The 21,113-nt window shown below is 43.2% G+C and overlaps 2 protein-coding genes across 2 annotated transcripts in view; one reads left to right on the top strand and one right to left on the bottom strand.

The window, feature by feature from the left end:
- Positions 1–14,471: 14,471 nt before the first annotated feature.
- On the bottom strand, positions 14,472–17,797 carry LOC142838507 (uncharacterized). The gene is made up of 3 exons (XM_075953972.1): positions 17,696–17,797; positions 15,041–16,035; positions 14,472–14,544 (listed from the first exon to the last, which is right to left on the bottom strand). Exons 1-2 carry the CDS (start codon positions 17,795–17,797, stop codon positions 15,145–15,147), a joined length of 993 nt encoding a protein of 330 aa, XP_075810087.1. The 3' UTR covers positions 14,472–14,544; positions 15,041–15,144.
- The window catches only part of Fam3c (FAM3 metabolism regulating signaling molecule C), a 39,339-nt gene continuing 33,632 nt past the window's right edge, over positions 15,407–21,113 (top strand). Inside the window, exon 1 of the mRNA XM_075953388.1 lies at positions 15,407–15,542. The gene's annotated coding sequence lies outside the window, so the exon portion shown is untranslated. The remainder of the gene's footprint in view (positions 15,543–21,113) is intronic.

Raw genomic sequence — 21,113 nt, 5'->3', positions numbered from 1 at the left:
TCACATACTTCCCACATATAATGGCACCTGATATACTTAAGCATTCCAAAACTCAGGGAAGGGAGGAAATACTAGATTAAAAAAAAAGACTGAAAACCAGTTGGGTATACTCCAAACTCAGCATCTCCATGTCTGATGGCAAAATGCTCTTCAGATCTCCAATTCCATTCAGCTTTGTTGACTGCAACACACATCTTCCTCTTGTTCCTTCTATTAGCATCTCTCCCTGGCAGGTATCCCACAACTCTGGAATCTCTACCATCTTGGATTTTCCAAGGCCATCCAGGCTTTAACCTCACAGCTTCACTCAATGGCCTCTCTACTAGGCCTCCATTCAGGGACACCCTTGACACATAGTTTGTTTGAATAAATACATCATTTAAGAAAGGAAAGTCTGATGTGAAAAAAGCAACGAGAATTGCAATGGTTGGCAGGTTGAATTCAGGAAAAAGGTAAAGTTGAGCAAGTATGAGCAGCTCATACAAAAATTCAAGTTCTTCACCAATAACCTGATGCAAATATGACATTAAGATGAACAGATTAGTGTCATAGATCAGCTTCCACAAAAATATCTCTTGTATGGAGGTTTCGAAATATTAGTAAAGAATATGGAGATGCATGAAAAAAAATAAGACAGAAACCATAGAACAGTACCAGAAGGGCATTTCAGTGAATACTGAAATCACCTGCATTTATTTTTCCATAGCTTTTATACCCAATGTAAATGGGGGGAGGGGAAAATGTAATGAAAAACTTTATTAACACGATACAAATGATAACTTAATCAGTCAATCACTCTAACATCCTGAGACATCAAATCATTAGCATTTTGTTGTTTAAGTGTGAAGCTGCTCTAGGTGGCCTCATAGTTACAAAAGAAGGAGCAGAAGTCCATTTGCATATCCTGACCACCTGTCAGGATAGCATAGGCCTACTTGTATGAGCTATTTTAATGTTAAAGAATCAAGCAGTCACATCTTGAGTAGGGCTGTGCAGCTAGGCTTGTCAACCATTTGAGCATCCTCCAACTCTGACTGTCAGAAAAGGTGGAAATGGGCCCACAGTTTTGGGCCTCCACAGATCAGTGTGAGAAGAGTCAGACTCAGGTTCTATGAACTCTGGCCAACGATGAGAAAAAACAAGGCTTTCATCACAAATTGATTTTGTCAGATATGTCTCTTAGTTGACTAACACAGGAGGATTACCTAAGTAGATGAGCCACTTCTAAAATCATGGTTTGGGCTTTTTTTTTGGTTTGTTTTGTTTTCAAGATGCTTTCTCTGGGTAGTCCTGGATGTCCTGGAACTTGCTCTGTAGACCAGGCTGGCCTCGAGCTCAGAGACCCACCTGCCTCAGCCTCCCAAGTGTAGGGATTAAAGGCGTGTGTCACCACTGCCCAGTTTATGATCATGTTTTACAACCATAATAAATTTGATTACAAATACAATGCACACTAAATAGAAAATACATTAAAACATCACAGCAGGATATCTGAGAGGAGTTTTGGTGAGAGTCCTGTGATGAGGGTGTGCCAGAGGCTTTTTGTCAGACCAGTGACTCGTTGCAATGAACATTTTGCAGGCAGGGCTGTTGGAACAAAAGGGTACACTATGTGGAAGTATAGTGCCGGATGCCAGTAGGATGTATGAAGAGGTGTTGGAAAGACAAAGAAGCAAGGTGACTTTTTTGATTGCTTTTAATTTTTTTTTTTTTTGGTGTGTGTGGGGGGCAGGTTGAAGTGGGATGCTACAGGGGAGAGGAGAGGAACTGGGAAGTGAGCAGGATTGCAAGATTGGGGAGCATGATGTGAAATTCCCAAAGAATCAATAAAGAGTTATGTCATATGTATATAAATGGTATCATCTTGAGAAGGCAAAGATGAACATAAAAAAAGCACAATATTTTTAAAGTTTTGAAATGTAAGATATATATTATACATAATACATACATACATACACATATATATATATATATATGTGTATATATATATACACTGTGGGGTTTGAAACCAGAGCTTCCTGCATGCTAGCAAACAGTCTACCACAGGACCACACTTCACATTTACAATATGTCTATTGTGAAATTGTTCACATATGGTTTACATGGTAATGTAAATGCCTTTCATTTTAAAATAACACTCTATTAAGAAGATAATTCCAGGCCAGGTGTGGTGGCACACGCCTTTAATCCCAGCATTTGCGAGGCAGAGGCAGGTGAATCTCTGTGAGTTCCAGGGTAGCCTGGTCTACAAAGAGAGTTCTAAGAGAGCCAGGACTGTCACACAGAGAATCCCTGTCTACAAAAAATAAATAAATAAATAAATAAATAAATAATTTCACAATTATAATTTCTTTGCTTTAGTATTTTTTTTCAAAGCTGATATTGTGTTATCAGAGGAGTCTTTCCTCATGTATTCTTTTTAGGTACTTGTCAGATGCCATGGTAACATGGAGTCCGTGAAGCATGGTCTAGGAATAGCAAGGAAGCCAATATGACTGGAGGAGAGATAAGAGGAAAGGAAGATAGAGATGTGTTTGATAACATCAGGCTGTATAAACTGGGCAAGAGTTTGGATAAAATAGAAATAAAATATATATACACTACAGAAAACAAACATCTCTGTGGTTGGTAACCGCAATCTAAAGGTGATTCTAGGATGTCAAGGTGTCCCGAGAGAGGCTAGAGCACTCCAATCCACTGTGGTTTATCTTACAAGCTGCAACACTAGTCACACAAAAACCAGGAAAGCCTGGAATAGAAAATTGGAGAGCAAAGTAGATAGAAGTGAAGAGAGGAAAGTGCAACAGCAGGGGACAATGTTATGTTAAAAAGGATCTCGCTTGTGTCCTCAGGGTGGTCATAAAGTCCATCATTAAAATTGTGCTGAAGCTAAATGAGAAGGCTAGAGGGATGGATTTAATAAAGACTCTAGTGACAAACTGAATCAACAAATCCGAAGGCTAGCTATGAAGACAATAAAATCATCAAATGTCTAGTCAGTAAAGTAAGAGACTAGGAGAGAAGATACAAATCACTAATGTCATAAATGAAAGGGAGGCCATCACTACTGATGTTAGAGACATTAGAAGTATAGCAATTGGCCTTCATGAGCAACTCTGTGGCCACACATTGGACAGCCTAAATGAAATGAATTAGTTTCTTGGAAGATAAGATCTGTCAAGTTACACACCTAGAATCCCAGCAGTTAGGAGTCTGGTTCTGGAGGGTTACAAGCTTGAGAATAGTCCGGGCTACATTTTGTAAGCATGTCCCCCGAATAGACAATGAATAAGTCAAACTTAAAGTTGACATTGTAAGTTGAAAGTTTCTTGCACAGATCAGGAACAAAGCAAGAATGTCTGTTCACACTACTGTATTTACACTTTCAAGTTCTAGCTGATACAACAAAACAAGAAAAGGAAATAAAGCATAGAGATTGAAAAAGAGGAAATAAAATTGCTTTTCCCAACTTCATCTACAGATTCAGCATCATCTCAAATTCAGCACATCATTGTTTGCAAATGACATGATGATCTATTGAAAATCTTAAAAAAATCAAAACAAAACAAAAAAATCTCAAAGCCTTTTGAGCCGACAAATGACAGGATTCAAGGTTAATATACAGGATGCAATTGCTTTCCTATATACCGATCATGAACAAGTGGAACTTGGAGCTAAAGCCACATCCCTAGGGTAGCATCTCCTACACTGAAACAAGTGGGTTCAAACTACCAAAGTGTGTAAGATCTCTATGAGGATGACTACAAATTGCTAGAAGACCCCATGAAAGACATACATGAATTGATCTACTTCACATTCATGGCTACAAAAAGTACAACGCTGTGATGTAAGCTTTTCCCAACTTCATCTACAGATTCAGCATCATCTCAAATTCAACACATCATTGTATGATGACAAAATGATCTTAAACTTTATACAGGGAGGCAAAGACAGAGTAGTAAATTCAATATTAGAGGAGAAGATTCAGTGAGGAGGCAACTACTTGATTTCAGGGTTTGCTATATATCTGCACTAACCAAGACCGTTTGGTTAGTGTAGCTTTCATGTCCCTCCCTCACATATACGTTGATGCAGCAATGTTAGGAGATAGGACCTTCTGAGAGGTGGGAAGCACTTGTGAATGGACTTGTGTTAGTTTTGTAGGGGAAGAATTAGAGTTATTGTGGTAGTTTAAATTAGAACGGCCTCCATAGGCTTATATGTTTGGATAATTAGCCTTCAGTAGCTGGAACTGTCTGGGAAGGATGGGGGTGTGACCTTGTTGGAGAAAGTATGTCATAGATGTGAACTTGGAGGCTTCAAAAGCCTCCCGTCATCCCACTGCACTCTCTGCCCCCTGCACCTCTCAGCGGGTGCTCCAAACATCGACCACCATCACCCATGCCTTCACATGAACTCTAACCCTCTGAAAACACAAGCCCAATGAAACTCTTTCTTTTATAAGTTGTCTTGGTGATGGCGTTTTATGACTGCAATGGAAAAGTAACTATTATAGTTATCGAGAGAGACGAATTGAAATTGGAGGGGCTTATGAGTATGTTAAAAGCATATCACAAAAGCCAGTCCCAAGAACTTATTGGGCACACCAGATCATGGAAAGTGTGTTGCACTCTCATCTGGATCCCATAAAGTAATGGATACATCCCACTGTGATGGCTGATACTTGGGGTGTGCATCCAGAACCAACAGCCATGGAACTCAGGACTGTTTGTCCCTGGGGCTTCAGCTTGCTCCCCTGCTGCTAATGGGTCTATTGAATACCAGTTGCTGTTCTATCCATCTGGATGCAAACCTAGCATTTCCTGCTGCTGGACCCGCATTCTGCCTTTTACCTCATGGCTAGACTCAGCTCTGTGGCTTTGTTCTAAAATCTGACTCTCCAACATTTCCCTACAGCACCTTAGGCCCTGGAGAGGGGCTTGGGTTCCTTATCTTATCAAAACAAACTCTACTTGCCTATCTATCATCAACCCACTACTAGAGTCTTCTCAACTCTCTCTTACCCTATCTTGTACTCGTTCTAGAAACCACACATATGCATACATAGATAGACGTAAGTATTTACTATGCAATGTGTGATCCGAGAGTTGATATTAGTAGTAAGATTAGAATAAAGAAACCTACACTTCCCTTGGTCAGACTATCAAGGGAGGTAGGATTATTTGACAAACAGCTACCACTGAAATCACCACAGCTTGCGAGTTCTTTGAAATTTGGTAAGTTCTTGCATTTTGGAAGGACATAAACCTGTCCCAGGTCCCAGGTTTCTGACACAATGCCTTCAAGACAACAATAAGTTGTTCTTTTCTACTCTGTAATGAAAAAATATTGAGTCTTGAGAGAATATCATGTGTTATGACTTGTATATGAAATGTCTCCATAGACCCCAGGTTTTGAACATTTCACCCCCACCTGGTGATGTGTTTTAAGTGGCCACAGTTTTATATTTTTTTTTAAAAAAAAATGCTTCAAGATCCCTGGTGGCAGTAGGCAGCAGAAATGCTGTAGGTCCCAAATGGTGGTAGCAGGCCATGTGGCAGCAGACAGTGGACCCTGGGAGCAGCCAGTCCCAGGCAAGGATGGCTGCCGGTCCCCAAGCAGTGGCTGGTCCCAGGCAGGGAGACACATGGTGGGCCGGCAGGAGACAGAGACATGGATAGACACGACATGCAGGGTGAGGTTGAATGTTTATTCAGGGGGTTATGAAGGGGGAAGGGAGAAAGTGGGGAGAGAGAGAGAGAAAGGAGAAAGAGACAGAGAAGGGGGGAAGCGGAGAATTCGGGAGAGAGTCAGAAGCAAAGCTGCCTCTCCAAGAGGAAGATGGGAAAGAGAGCAAGCTCAGGCCAAAAGCTGAAGAACAGCCTGCCTCAGCGAATGGGGGAGAAAGTGGGCATGGCTTGTCTCTTAAGAGACAGAAAACAATAACACACAGCATATTTAGTAGGTAGGGGCCCACCTGGGGGAAGTAGGTCACATGGGGTAAGGTTTTGAAGGTTATATCCAGGTTCCTAGCTGCAGCTACTGTGTGCTTCCCAGTCCAGTGCTGGTGAACAAGACTCTCCCCAATGATCCCACCCACCATGACAGAGCCTCTCTGCTGTGATGGAATGAAATCCCTCCCAAACCATGAAATCTTTGTGTAAATAAATCTTTGTGTAAGTGTTCTTCTCTGTCAGTTCTTTGGTCACAGAAACACAAAATTAACTAACTGTCTTAGTCAGCGTTTCTATTGCTGGGAAGAGACACTGTGATCATAACTCATAAAGAAAACATTTAATTGAGGGAGGCTCACTTACAGTTTCAGAGGTGCGGTCCCTTATCATCATGGCAGGGAGTATGGCGGCATGTGGGCAGATGTGGTGCTGGAGTAGCTGAGAATCCTACATCTTGTAGGGCACAGGAAGTCAACTGAGACTGTGGGCAATATCCTGAGCATGGGAAACCTCAAAGCCTGCTCACACAGTGACAAACTTCCTCCAACAAAGCCACACCTCCTAATGGTGCCACTACCTGTGAGATTATGACGGTCAATTACCAACAGACCCCAGATTATTTAAGCATGCCCTAAGTAATGATGTGGCTTTACAAGATCCAAAAGAGGAGAAGCAGAGGAAAGGATCATGGGATGGTAGATGCAGTGACTAGAATACTGTCACCACAAGCTAAGGACAGCTGTAGCCACCAGAAGATGAGCAAGGTAAAGAAGGAATCTCCACTGACCCTCCAAGACCTGATATGAGAGCTGGGTCCCTGGCCTGTGTGGAAAGCTAACTTTCCAGTTGGGCTGGCTCCTTCACTTTGGCTGAGAAGACCCCTAGGATATATTGATGAGATGGGTGTGATAATTAGTCCTTGAAATATATACTCTATTTTTCCTTCCCAGAATCCTCGCTGTTGCCTGAAGAATTGTAAGTCTGCCTGCTTTTCTGAATTATTTAGAACCGTGTAGCTTTTCCTTTTCTTAGTGTTATTTCTCCAACAATGTGGGCTTTCTCCCTGACACTAGGAGCTTCCTTTCTCTTTCTCTAAGTCCTCCCTCTCCACTGCGTTTCTCTGTCATCTTCCATATCTGATTTCCTGCTTAAAGGCATGGTTTTTCCCTTTCTCTCTCCTGTTCTCCTCCAGTAGCTCCTGAGGTCTTCTTTTTAACTAAGAAATTGTCCTTGAGTTTCCACGGGACTTCTTTCTCAAGTTCTGTTATTGATGTGACTAGGAACTTTAAGAGGGGACCCTAATTTTCCCTAAGTCACTGCCAAGGCTTTGTTTTCATTTCAGACTTCCATCTTGCAAGATGGTGAGAGAATAAATTTCTGTTGTTTAGAATACAAGTCCAAGATTTGTCATGGCAGCCCCAGTAACTAAGACCTCTGTCATTCTCCAGAATTGTTTGAAGATACTATTATCTGTCATTGTGTAATAGGAGACCTGTTCTATGCTAGAGGCTAATAGAATAGCTCCAGGCTCCTGGAATAATTTGTATTGGTTGAATTCTTTCCAGTAGCAGATGCCCAAATCCCTTAAACTCTGATACAAACTGACATTAAATTAGATGAGATGATTCTTCAAGAATACTAACTTAGGTAGTTAGTCATGGATCCTTTTAGGATGGTCCTAATTAAGTCTTTTATTCTGTGGCCATTGTAGGATTATATGCAGCTTTTGGAAGCAATGGAAAGATCTCATCAGTTCTTTACCTGTTTTTCTTCAAAACCAGCAGCTTCAGGTCCAGATGTGCAAGAAGGCAGACTGACAGACATCAGTTGGAGAGGTCACACCAGCAACCGGGGACTGAGCAGAGCTGAAGCTACCAGAACAGACTGCCCTTGGTTCCCTCATTCTAGTTAGTTCTGGATACACAGACAGGGTATCTGTCACCACAGTGAAGAGACAGAATTACCTGAGCGCCGCAAAGAAACCTCTCAAGTCCTTTTATAACCACATCCTTTTCTTACTTTGGGGATAACAAATGGGCAAATGGTAAGGAAATTCCATTGGAAAAAAGTCCATCTCACGGTTCCATTTGGGCAATAACAGAAGTGACAAAGTTGCAGCAATATACAACAGACGTCTAGTTGCCAGTGCGTGCATTTTCTCTTGAAAATGAGATATATTAAAACATCTGAGGGTTCATACAGAGCTCAAAATTGTCCTGTATTGTGCTGCTGAGTTCAATAGGCACAAAGGTAGGGGAGCTGCGGTGTGCCTGACACTATTCTGATGCTGAAGATATTCAACTACTGTTTCGAATTCCTCGGTGATAGCAGGCGAGCAGCTCTGAAATGAAATTACATCATACATTCCTGGTGCAAAGGAGAGGCTCCTCTAAAGTTGTTAAAGGGCCACCCCCCACCCCCAGGGACACGGAGAGGATTGGTACAGGAGCTAAGCGTTTGGCAGGGTGAGCTAAATTACAGGCACAGGGAGTAAATGTGTAGCCTCTTATGTCCTGGAGGGGGTCAGTGGATGAGCACCCGTGGCGTGCCCTGGGGTCAGAGATGTGACACGTCGGCTGACTGCTGGAAGCCTGCTGCTATGACTCAGGGTAGACACGCGGAAGGTAGTGCAGATTACACTGAAAATAACAAACCTCTGGAGTCCCGAGGATGGGGAAGGTAAGATCATGCAAATGAACAGGATGGCTGGCCAAACTGATAAGCGTGCACCTCCGTGTGTGCGTGCAACAAGGGGAAGGCCCTCTTTCAGCCACTTCTGAGAGCATAGGTAAGTTCCATCTCTATACTAAAAACAGCAAGAGAAATGTTATTGTTCTAATTTACAGATACAACATGGCCTTGGAAAGACCAAGCAATTTGCTTCAAGTCACTTGGCTAGTAAAACGGATGGAACCAGGATCTAAAATTCCTGTTTCTAATTCCAAACACAGCTCTGTCACCTCAAGTCTGTCATCATTACCATATAATGGGGCATATGGTGGCCTGGAGGAATGGAAGAAAAAAGGGATTTGGGAGGATGAGTGGGCTTTGGAATCTATAGAGCCTGAAGGGTCAATTTCCCCCCTGCTATTTTATTTATTTATTTTATTATTATTATTATTTTTCCAGTAAAGTGAGCAATTTCTTTGGCTTTGGCTTCATGAATAGAAATGGAAAATTTGACTATTGAATGGAACATTACAAAATACCAGATTCTGTATGGGAGCCGGACCTTCTCTGGCTAAATAAATTAGACTTGAAAATACAAACTAAGCCTCAAAGAAACCACAGCAGTTCTACAGAAAAATATTTCAAAAATATATATAGAAAAAATAATAAAGGATTCATAACTAAGCTTTCATATTCAATCAGGGTACAGTCAGAATAGCTCAGATGTGGTACTTGGTTGGTCTCCTTGTAACAAACCTCTACCATAAAGTTCCACCACCAACATAAGCCACACTGCCGAGGCTGCTATGCCATGGAATCCTTTTGAAACGGTGGGCGAATATGAATCAATCTTTCCCTCCATACATTTTTTTCCCTGTCAGATATTTTGTTCACAGTGACAGAAAAAAAAATGACTAAAATGCACTGGATTCCCTAAGTGAGTCTAAAGCAACAGCGTGGAAGGAGAGAATCAGAAGAAGCATTGAGGAACATAGATGTGAATTCCCTCACCGTGGGAGTGGAGGTAATAAAGACACTGCAATAAATATTAACCTAGAATTTGTAAAGCAGTTTAAAAAGCAACTAGGGAAGCAAGGTGAGTCCGGCTCTATATTTAGGTCATAGATTTGCATTGAGGTAAGATATGCCACTCATGAAATCATGCCAGCATTTGAAAGTCGATGCAGCTATCCAGGGCTCCAGTATTTCCGTCTGATTTCTTGGGACAGATGATCATTGTACTAATGACAAAGGCTCCACAAAGTTCAGAGTAGGGAATGCCCAGTGGAAAAGGTACACTGTAGGCAGTTTGGATGCTCACCTTACTATACCTGGATGGAGGTGGGTGGTTCTTGGACTTCCCACAGGGCAGGGAACCCTGATCGCATTTTGGGCCGACGAGGAAGGGGGACTCGATCGGGGGAGGGGGAGGGAAATGGGAGGCGGAGGCGGGGAAGAGACAGAAATCTTTAATAAATAAATTTAAAAAAAAAAGGTACAGAAGGAACCCGGCAATGTATCAGTAAGTTCTGCTTTGTTTTATTTTATCTCTCTTCCGTTACTTGTTTCTTTCTTAGCCCTGTTGTGAACACACGGGATTTTGGCCCTGACCTTGTTGTGGATCTGCCGGCAATGGCCAGGTAATTCACGAGAGAACAATGTTAATGGGAGTCTAACAATTAGGTAGTATTTTGTTCCACATATTACTACTATCTTGCCTCTCAGAGCAAACAGCACATCGCAATTGAATGTAACTAGAGAAGTTAATGTTTAATAAAAACAGCACAGTCAGCCCGAGTCCTTTAGGGCTTAAAGGGTTCCCACACTACATCTTCAGTGACGAAGTCACAGACCTAAGCAGTTATATCTTAGAATAACACAACTTTATTCAATATTTGTTCAGTTGTGTTTTCTGTAAAGCTTTTCTAGCCAATTTTTTATTTTTTTCTATGTGGACAGACGTGTTTTTGTTGACTCGAGTTTATCTCATTGAGCTACAGGAAGGTCAAAGGTGCAGTCACATTTTCCTGTTTGCTCCATGGCAAAGAAAGCACTTACGGCATTAGCTTTAAAAATCCGACAAACATAAATTTACAATATTTTTAGATGTATTTTGTTGGGAGCTGTTGGAGGCTGTGGACCCCCAGACCCTGAATTTCTGGTAAACAGCTTGTTTTCCTCTGTTCTGAGCAGCCTGCAGCTGCTCTGAGCTCGAGCCCCTGATGGTGGAGTGGGCTCTGATGGGTCTGCAGCTGAAAGATCCCGAGAGCTGGGGCGTGGCCAGTGCACTATATAAGCTGCTCCTGAGCACAATAAAGTGGGCATTCTTGTCTCAAGAATGTGTCTGTCTCTGTGTGTGTTTTTAAGTCTCCGGGCCCAGTTCCTGGCTTGAGTACCAACCTGCAGTGGCACAGGACCATTCGGCTTTTTACAGTATTTACTTTATTCATATATATAAATATATCTGTATATATATATATATATTCAGATATATTTATTTCAATATATATGCTTTGCATGTTTCTCTGTGCATCACATGCATGCTTTGTACCCTCAGAGGTTAAAAGAGGGAGTCCAAGTCCCTGGACTTGGAGTTATGGATAGTTATGAGCTACTATATGAGGTTAAAAGGGAGAGTAATATGCTATGAGACAGAATTACAAAGTAATTTTGAGGGATCCATTAATAATCTTAATAATTGTTATATACGTCTGCATTTTATTCCAAGGCCAGGAGTTCTGATTTGTAGTCATTACTTGAATGCATTTTCAAGATATGGGTCATCTTATACACTGTCACCTAATTTTACTCATAACTTAGACAAAAATGCTAAAGTTTTCGCACACTGAAAGATACTCTTGAAGCAAATGGAAATGATATTATTTGAACAAGCAAACTTTTTGAGCATTTAGAATTCTCTTTTACATTAATAGAAAAGTAGGGACAGACTGAAAACTTAAGCATGCTTTTTATGCAAAGGAAATGATTAAATGATTATATTCTGTTTTATATATACATCATAGCAAATTAAACCACTTAGTTTGTGGACTTATCAAAATTCAGTGCTATGAAAAGCACTGGTATAGAGAGGTTCTATCCTCTCTATAATTATTGTTCTTATGAGCAAAAACAAAGCTCAAAATTCTGAGTGCACCTTGTTATAAAAATTCTGAATCATAGTTTTAAACTACACCTGAGTTTTATATTTTACCCAGTATGACTATAAAGCTTGCCACTTTTACTCTGTATTTCGCATTAATCTATCATGCTTCCCACTTTTTTTTTAAAGCACAGTAAGTTTCTGGCCATCTCTCACAGTTGTGTCTATAATTCATTTAAACATATTTTTATATTTTAAAGCAATCCTACTCCTATCCCCAGCCAGCTCTCCTCACCGCTCAATAAACCTTATTCTCTGTGGTTACGTTTTTGACGACTATCTTAAAAACCATGTCAGAGCTTAACAAATGTCTGTGATGTCAGGATGCTGTGGGTGCTTTCATCTGGGTAGGCCCACTGGCACCGTCTAGAGTCACTTTGGAGATTCACTTAGCTCCGAGCACAGCTAGGGTTGTGTTAGCTTTCTATCAGTGGACAGAATTCCTGAGATTATCAACTCAGGATTTCTTTTAGATCAGCTTTTCGGATATTTGTATCCATGTTAGCTAAACTGTTATTTTTGGGTCTATGGACTTCATGCCAGGACCTCGTGGCAGGAGCTGGGCAGTAGGATTACTTTAAGATATAAAAATATGCTTATATTGAATTCTAAACTCAGACCCCATGCAGGAGAACACTCATTTCACAGTGGCAGAGGAGCAAATGAGAGAAAGGAAGTGGTTGGGTTGCCAATGTCTCAATCAAGAATCCACCCTTAGTAATCTTATATCCTCACTGAGAGCTTACTTCTTATAGGTAGGTCCCAACATCAACCAACAGTATCACAGACTACCGACCGGTACTTTAACACTTGTTTCTGGGGCCACCAACCCAAACCATACCAGGTTGGAGGCACAATACGACACACCCACACCATTGCCCCAGTGTGGGTGATCAGCACAGCTTGGAGATACGTACCGTCCCCTCCCGTGTGGTAGTTTCTCATCATTTAGTATCCCGGTCTGAGTTACTTTGCAGAATAACTGCAATCCTTGGTGGTCATATTTATACATAATGTATTCTAAATACAGAAGAATGATTCCATATGGACTATTCCAGTTAACTAAGATCCTGAGGATTTTTATAATTTTTATATTTTATAATATGATAGAATCTTTATAAACACAGATTGTAGTTTTACCTCAAAACCCACACCCATTTAATAGAAGATGAATCTTCTTCTCCTCTTTTTTCCTCCTCCTCCTTCATTTTGTGTTTTGAGACAGACTCTCTTTATGTAGTCCTGGCTGTCCTGAAGCTCACTATGTAAACCATACTGGTCTTGAACTCACAAAGACCTCCCTCTCTTTGCCTCTCAAGTAAGTGCTGGGATTAAAGGTATATGGCACCATGCCTGATCCATAAAAATTCTTCTTTGGCAAGAAAATGGGAGGGGCTATGAATTTACTCGCGTGGGTTGCAGCTTGGTCCTGTGAGGTCCTAGCAATTCAACTTTGGCATAATTTTCTTCTGCTCATTCTTTTCCTTCTCTGTATTTATAGGATTAAATGAATGGGCAGACGTCAAGATCTTAGACCTGTGCTGGCAGGTAGTAAGTAGACACGCAACATTAGCTCTGGAACGTAAGTGATCATCACCTGTCATAACACACAGGAACACTAGGTTGGTCAGTACCTCCCAGAGCTGTAAAGTGTCTGGCATTTTCCTTAACTGGTGCTCATTAAACCCAAATACTTCACCTGCCTCCCTAACCCTGACAAATAAAACACAGGAAGTTAGTCTGACCTTTCCACAAAACAGGCTAAGTCTGGGCCATTCTAAAGGAGTGATTTATTGACTTAAAAACAAAAACTCACAACCTGTCCTAAGTAAGAAATAAAAAGTCTACATTATAACACAGGACATATCCACAGACACACAGATTCTCACAGAGTGCAGGCTGCACGTGTTTGGGAATGGTTGAGCTCTGTTTTATTCAACAAATCAAAATAAAACAATGTCGGTTGTGACTCAGTATTCTTAACGTTATTGCTGACCAGAAGGACTTTGAGCTACATCTTATTGTGCGTTGGGAATAGGAGATCAAACAGCCTTTAGGAAGAAACACTGCTTCAGGAGTGGGGTTCTAAGGATGTGGCAACTACAGGTTCCTTACTGGTCTGTTCATCCCCAAACAGGAAATTCCTACTCAAGAGGCTTCCTAAATTCTTTCAGTGGGATACAGGAAGTAGAGGGATGGCATATATACACGGCCACAGCTTTGTGGTAAGGTAAAAGCTAAATGCTTCTTATTTGTGGCTGAGCGGAATCAAATGGAAATGCACAACTTGCTTTTTGACCAAGTGATTTAGAGCTAATTTTTAAATCTTGGTTCATTGATTCATTAAAGTAACATACAGATTTCTACTTTGCCTAAGCATGAGAACATGTACCTTAAGAAAGTGGTGGCTTGAATGAGAACGCAACCCCTCCCCCACGGGCTCACATATTTGAAAGCTTAGTCACCAGTTAGTGGAACTGTTTGGGAAGAATTAGGAGGTGTGGCTTTGCTGGAGAAGGAGTGTCACTAGGGGTGGGCTTTGAGGTTTCAAAAGCCCTTGCCAGGCCCAGTAATGTCTCTTGTTCTCTACCTGGTGCCTGAAGATCAGGGCATAAAGTTCTCTGCTACTACCCCAGCTCCATTTTTGTCTGCTTCCCTCTGCGACGATCGTGGACTGTAAGAAAGTCCACAGTGAAATGATTTCAAGAGTTGCCTTGTTCATGGTGTCTCTTCACAGCAACAGCACAGTGACTCAAAGACCTAGAAAGGTATTGGGCAGTTAGAAGGTGCTCAGCTGTTTTCTCTTTCTTTCCCTTTCCCGGGTCATAAGCATCAGAATCCAAAACTCTGTTTTAGGTTGCATGTTTCATATTTTTGAAGGAAAGCTGAAATATGTTAACCTAATTGCCATAGCCTGCATTTTAATTTTTGCTACCATAAATTATCCAACCATGAAATTTTCCTAGGAAATAATAGTTAATAGTTGCTAATTATTCAGATATGGATTTGAAGCATGATATAATATTGTACTCTCAGATTGCGCATACTAAAATTTGTGTTAATTTCTCAGTGACCCATACAATCTTACAAAAAAAAAATAAAGTTCCTAACAAAAGAGGAAAAACATTTATCATATTGCAAATAATTTGAAAAAAGAAATTGGCTTGCAAACAACACTTTTTTTCTTGGATAGACCACTCAGGGCTGCAGAATTTGCTGTGATGCTCCTGCCTATGGGATTTTTCTCATCAGTTACCTAGTTTCTAGCAGTCAAGTGAAGATTTTCCGTATGGTCCTAGTCTGATGCAAGTCTAGGAGAGGGCTGGTCATTTCAAAGGTTGGGATTCTGTACGTGTGACTTCAGGGCGGAGGCGCTGACCCATTTTCCCTCCTCCCGGGGGAGTCACTCAGCCCCTGGCTGAGGACGCGGCAGGCAGCTCCCACGTGGCAAGCGCAGATTGAGCAAGGCTGGGCTGGAGTCGCAGAGGCGACCGGGGAGGGTGGCGGCACCGGCTCGGTCCTCCACCGGCAGAGGGCGTGCGCGGCTGAGCGGCGGCGGGGCCCATTGGCGGCGGCGGGCAGCGTGGGAGGAGGCCTGGGGCGAGCTGGCTTCCTCCTAGGCGCGGGCGAGCGCGGGGCCCGGCGGGACGAGCCGGAGGGAGCCGGGGCGCGAGCGGGAGGCGGCGGCGGCGGCGGCGGAGGAGGAGGAGGTTCCCGTCGGCCTCCTGCAGGAGTAGCGGCGGCGCGGCTGCTGGCGGGTGAGGCTCGGGCAGGAGGCGGGCTTGGGCGCGGCTGGGCGCGGAGGCAGGAGAGGAGCTCCAAGCCGGCTGCCTTGCATCCCGACGCGGGTCCCGGCTGCTGCTGCTGCTGCTGCTGCTGCTGCTGCTGCTGCTGCTGCTGCCGCCGCGGGTCCGGGCCGTGCGAGCATCGCGGCCCGCACGGCCAGCGGCGTCTGCACCTGGCTCCGGGTCGCGGCCGTCCCCGGGCTCGAGCTGCACCCACCTGGAAGCCGGGTGTGCCCCTGGCGGCCGGAATCCCGCAGGCTGAGCGTTCCCGGAGAACGGGATGGGATGGGACTTGCAAGGTTGGACTTGAACTCCGTGCAGGGCCGGCTTGACTCCCTTGTAAAGTTGAAAGGCTCTGCCCAGCTGGAGCCACTTGCAAAGCCACGTTCTCCCTTTGCAAGCTAGCCCGTTGGTGTTTTATGTCTTTGATGAGCGCTGTTTGTATTATCTCATTTTTTCCCCCCTGCTGTATTCATAGCTGGAGTACACATGATGGTCAGTGCCATTATGCCTAAATAACGAGTGACGGTTGGGCTGTTTCAGATTGATGTGTCCGGCCGTAACTTGGTGGAAGTCGTCAGCTTCCACTTACAATCACTTCCTATAATACAGAACTGATAGAACTTTTGCCTTGCTTCTTTTTAGGCAGAAATACATGGATACAAAGTCGGTACTTTGTGTCTTTACTATCTCAGTTCCCCAGTATTTTCACGCACATATTTTTCACAACTCCAGGGACCTATTGCTACTCACATTCTACGTATTAAAATAAGAGTTTTCGTGAGATATTAAGTAGAATTGGATGATAATGGTAGATTCCGGGCCTGTGAGATTCATTCAGGACCAAGATAGACTGTTAGATTTCCCAAGACTTTGGAAACATTGTTGCCTACACAGTGACTTAGGGAGTACAGAGAGATCTCCATTTCATGCAGAAAATACAGTTAATAACTTTCCCGTTGCCACTAAATGGGAAAGTGGCGGAATGGGTAAGTTAGCCTTCCTTAAGCTACTGTACTTCTGTTTCTGGAGGATGCTAGTCTGGTGATTTCTCTGGCAGTCTACTAGGTTTTGTCTTTAGCTTTATGCGAGTGATTAGGGCTGTTCCACAGATTCTTAAAACGTGTTCTCTATTAGAAACGACCATTCTTCGTATGAAGAAATAACATAAAAGGGCAAGATAAAAATTCCTCCAGTCAGTGACTTTCAGTGTCTCTGCATGGTTGTGGAGATGAAAAGCTACAGAGAGGGGGATTATGTAAACCCGAGTGATCGCCACAAACTCTCAGTGTCGCACTCTCTATTTTGTCTCCCCCTGCCCCTTTGGTACCCAGTTGAGCATCTTGTGTGCTAGTTGGATTGATGCAGGAGCATCCGTACTTAGCAATGAGTTCCTGGTGGTTTTCATCACATCTCCACCAAGCTTGTTAAGAGTGTGCTGTGGGATCAGCTGTGCTGACTAATGGCACCTGCAATTAGTGGTCTTGGAATGAGTTTTGAAGGGCATTGGACAATAAAAAAATAGGAGCTTGTAAAATCGTTTTAGCTGATACATTTTTCTTTTCCTCTGTGGCTTCTTTCTGTGCTGTGCCAATGGCTGCTGAACTGCCTTTCTGTTCGGGCAGGTCGAGCCCTTCTCAGAAGTGGTTTGGCTGCTGAAGCCTGTCAACCTTGGTGTGTTTCAGTTTTCCCTTTGACCTCAAGTGTAAAGGAAGTGTCTGTGTAGGGGAATCCTGAAACCCGAGCTTAAGAAGCTGCAAATCCTTATCAAGTGTAGTGTAAAGTAGTTGCAGGAAGTGACAACCCCCGCCACACGGGGTGTTGATTTGTGCCTCCCTTTCTTTCTTGTTTTCTTTCTTAAAAACAAATCAAAAACCTCAACAGTGTGTAAACTGACATGTCATACCCTACTTTGTTCCTCCTATAATTAAAACATAGTTTTTATTTTTGTCATTCTTTTCGAAAGAAGTTTATTTTTATTTTTCTTTGTTCCTTTTCGTATGTAGAAGGAGGGGAAAACACCCATGTCGTGGCTCCTGTGTGGGGGTAAAGGACAACTTGTAGGAGCTGGCTTTCTTTCTGGGACTTGAGCTCTGGGCGTCAGGCTTGTCAGCAAGCACACTTACCTGCAGAACCACCTTGCCGCCCCTTTGTACCTTTTTCTTGGTAATATCTGTCTGCCCGTCTTTCCCGTAATTGTATAGGGTAGGATTAAGGTTTTTAAACATGCTAGTTTGTAGGACTCTGCACTGTTTTTTTATGTTCTGGGTTCTAGAAAGCGAATCACCATTTCAGTTTTTCAAGTGGCCATTAGAGTTTTGAACAGAATTCTGCTTTGTAGAGGAGAAGACCTGGAAGATCTGTGGGAAAACATGTGGGCAGTTTAGGCCTGAGGAATCTGTTTTAACCGTTGCCAAAGAGTTCTTTTTCTTTTCCTCACCGCTCTCCAGCTTCCCTGCCTGCTTTCCCCTCTTCCACCTGGCAGACCTGGCCCGGGGACAGACAGCCCCATTTCCATCTGTGCTTCAAAGAAGAATGAACATTCCTGCCATATGACTTGTACTTTGGGTTTTTATTTTGTCTTGGATCCGCCTTGGTTTTCATTTTTTATTTTTTTCCCCCTCTCTTACCTTTTCCTCTGTGTGGGTTGGTGTGCTGTTACCCTGAAGCTCTCAGCTCTAAGTCCCAGAGAGACTCAGTCCAGAAGCTTGTTAAACGTGGAGGATTTTAATGCCTGCTCCGAGGAGTCTGATCCTGCAGGTCTGTAGGAGCACAGGAATTGGCTTGTTCAAAGGCACACTAGTGCTTCTGACCTCCCTGGTGTGGGTAACACTTCTGTGAGGCCGTAAAAGAGCGTGATAGGGTGTGTCACTGAATCTTTACAAAGACAAGTGTGTTCAGGACCCTCTGCATTTAGACTGTTAATGGGAAAGGCAGCGTGTTTCTTAAGAAAGGATTTTAGGTGTCTAGGGCCTCAGGGCTGCTCTTGCGATGTTAAAGAGTTATTGTGAAGGTTAGGATATAAGATAAGAACAGTTCTACTGGAGTTTGGGGAGACCTCTTACTCTTCAGAGTGCTTGCCAAGGGATCTCTGGGACTCCCTGGTTGGTCCATCTAGCCTAAAGAGTATCCAGTTTCAACGAGAGAGCACAGGGAGTAACTGAAGAAGACAGCTGACAGCGATGTCTGGGTCCACACACATGCATGCGTACCCTCCCACACAGTGCATGCGTACACCCACACAGATGTGCACACATCAATACCATGCACAGACAATCCTTCATCTCTAGCCCTGCTGCTCATTCCCATCCATTTATGCAGTCGTGGCTTCCTAGAAAGTCTTGTAGTACACTGAAAGATTTCCTTCGTGTAGCATGCACAGTAGGTGTGGCGGGTCCATTTGACCTGTAGCTTTTTTATCAGTTCTTTTTAATAGTCCTCACTAATTCCCACTTTATTGACTAAATAGCCTGACTCGGCGATGTGACTCGCGATGTACCCTCCTGGGCAGAATGGTTTTGAGATGTAGTGGCAATGAAGGTTAACCAGCCCGTCTCAGAAGAGACCCATACTCTGGCTGCCAGCTCAGGAAAATGAAAAGCTCGGATGGCATTTGTGATCCTACACTGTCTTTCTGTATCACTGAGAAGTGGGTGCCGAACCACCCTAAGTGTGTTTGAGCTTCCTTCATGGACGAAGAAAGTTGGTTCGCTGTATTACTTAGGTTGAGGGAAGAATTCTCTCTTTTATTTTCTTTTGAATCCCATAAGCGTTTTGTTGGAAAACTGGTTAAGTGCATGTGGGTCAGCCGGCATGCTTCCGCCGTCAGCCCCATGTCTTGGAGGGGCAGAAAGAATTCTAGGTCTCTTCCTGGTTTCTCTAGTCTCCAGAGTTCTGCTAGGAAATGGCTAACACTGAGCTGTCTGGGGTTGCAACACTGCTCTCAGAATGTCTGTCAGGCTTGACTGCCTGTTGTTGCCTAGCCTGGGCAAAGTTGGCCTAGCCTAGGCACCTATTGTCACCTGTTTTTAAGTAGAGACTGTGTATTAGAGTGTGTTTGCCAGTGTAGGAGAGTGGATCTTTCTCTGGGCTGCGGTAGATCAGATAACAGGTTTCTGGAGTGTTCTTCCCTGTTGCTAACCAGGAAGAGCAGCTGAGAGGTAAGGTTTAAGGACAGTTTATGTGGGTGTGGTAGATAGTGAAGTCTCCCGAGTACAATCCTGTTTTGTCTCATCTCCCCGTTGCATTGGCTAACAGTCCGTGGGAAGTAAGAACACTCTGGACTTGGGTTTTCACTTTCCCGCATTTAGATGTTAAGCCTGCTTCAAATGAATTTCCACTTTGTGCTACTGAAGACAAGCAAGAAAAACCGTGGGATGTTGATTCAGATACCTGAAAATTCAGAGACGGGGAGGTGGCCCAGGCTAGTGATCCCAGCATTCTGGAGACTGGAGACTGAGCAGGGGGAGTGAGGTGTTTAAATTCTGTCACAGACAAACAAAAAAGAGCAGGTAGGCATAGACCATCTGCATCCCATTCTTCCCAGAGTTTTTCATTAGAACAATATTCTGAAGAGATTAGTCTGCTGACTTATTTAAAAGTTCTTGGTTTATGGCTTTGTAGTCTTCCATTTGGAGTACCACTTAGCAGAAGTAAAACTTTTTTTTTAATGTTGTGTTGCTTAATTTTTTTTTCCTTCCTCTACTCAGAGTACAAGATTAGTTTGTTGTAGACAGAAGGCTTTTCTCTGTCTTGCCTGCTCCCACTGGACCGGTTTCTCTCCACCCCTAGGTCCCGCCCGCTAGTTCCTGCAGCCGTTTATGAAATAACCACCCAGAGGCTTATTATCAGTCACAGTTAATTGGCCAATGTCTTCTTACTGGGTAGCTCTAACTATTAAGTTAACCCATTTCTGTTAATCCGTCTATTGCCATGGAGTTGCAGCTTACTGGTGCCGCATGTTACTCTTTCGGGTACGACATGGCATCTCCTCAGCTCCGCCTGTGCTCTCTCTGCATCTTTGTTTGGACTTCCATCTGGCTTTACTTGGCTAAGCCATTGGCTGAAACAGCTTTATTCATCAACCAGTACAAGCAGCACATATTATACAGAAGGACCTCCCGCATCAGTTTGTTTCCCTAAAAACGTGGAAGACTTTTTCATTGTTAGGGAACCGTGAATGGTTTTTCCCTTCCCATAGCTTTCTTATTCCTTTTGTAGGGCTTTGTTTTGTGTTTGCGGACAGAGTCCCGTGCAGCTCGTTCTGTCCCGAGCACCCTGTCTGAGCAAGGACGACTTTGGACTCTTTGCTCCCTTCCCTTTCCCTCCTAAGTGCAAGGATTTACAGGTGTGTGCATCGTGTGTACTTGGCGTTTTGAAAGCTCACTCTGTAGATTATTTTTTAAAAACACGTGCCTGGTAGGATTCAGTACCAAAGTATCCTGCCAATATTAAGTCATTTTTCAAGTTAATATTTCTGTTAAGCACTCAGTGTTGACATCTATAGTCATTTGATGTTAAGATCTATTAAGTTCACAGTAGCGC

This window comes from Microtus pennsylvanicus, chromosome 19 (assembly GCF_037038515.1).
Source record: "Microtus pennsylvanicus isolate mMicPen1 chromosome 19, mMicPen1.hap1, whole genome shotgun sequence".
Taxonomy (NCBI): Eukaryota; Metazoa; Chordata; class Mammalia; order Rodentia; family Cricetidae; genus Microtus; species Microtus pennsylvanicus.
The sequence above is the reverse complement of the archived record's forward strand: the minus strand, read 5'-3'. Positions and strand labels throughout refer to the sequence as shown.

Coding starts and splice junctions, on each gene's coding strand:
- LOC142838507 (XM_075953972.1), bottom strand. CDS start 17,797: ATGTTTAAAAACCTTAATCCTACCCTATACAATTACGGGAAAGACGGG. Junction 16,036..17,695: donor GCGGCAAGGTGGTTCTGCAG/GTAAGTGTGCTT, acceptor CTATGAATACAG/CAGGGGGGAAAAAATGAGAT.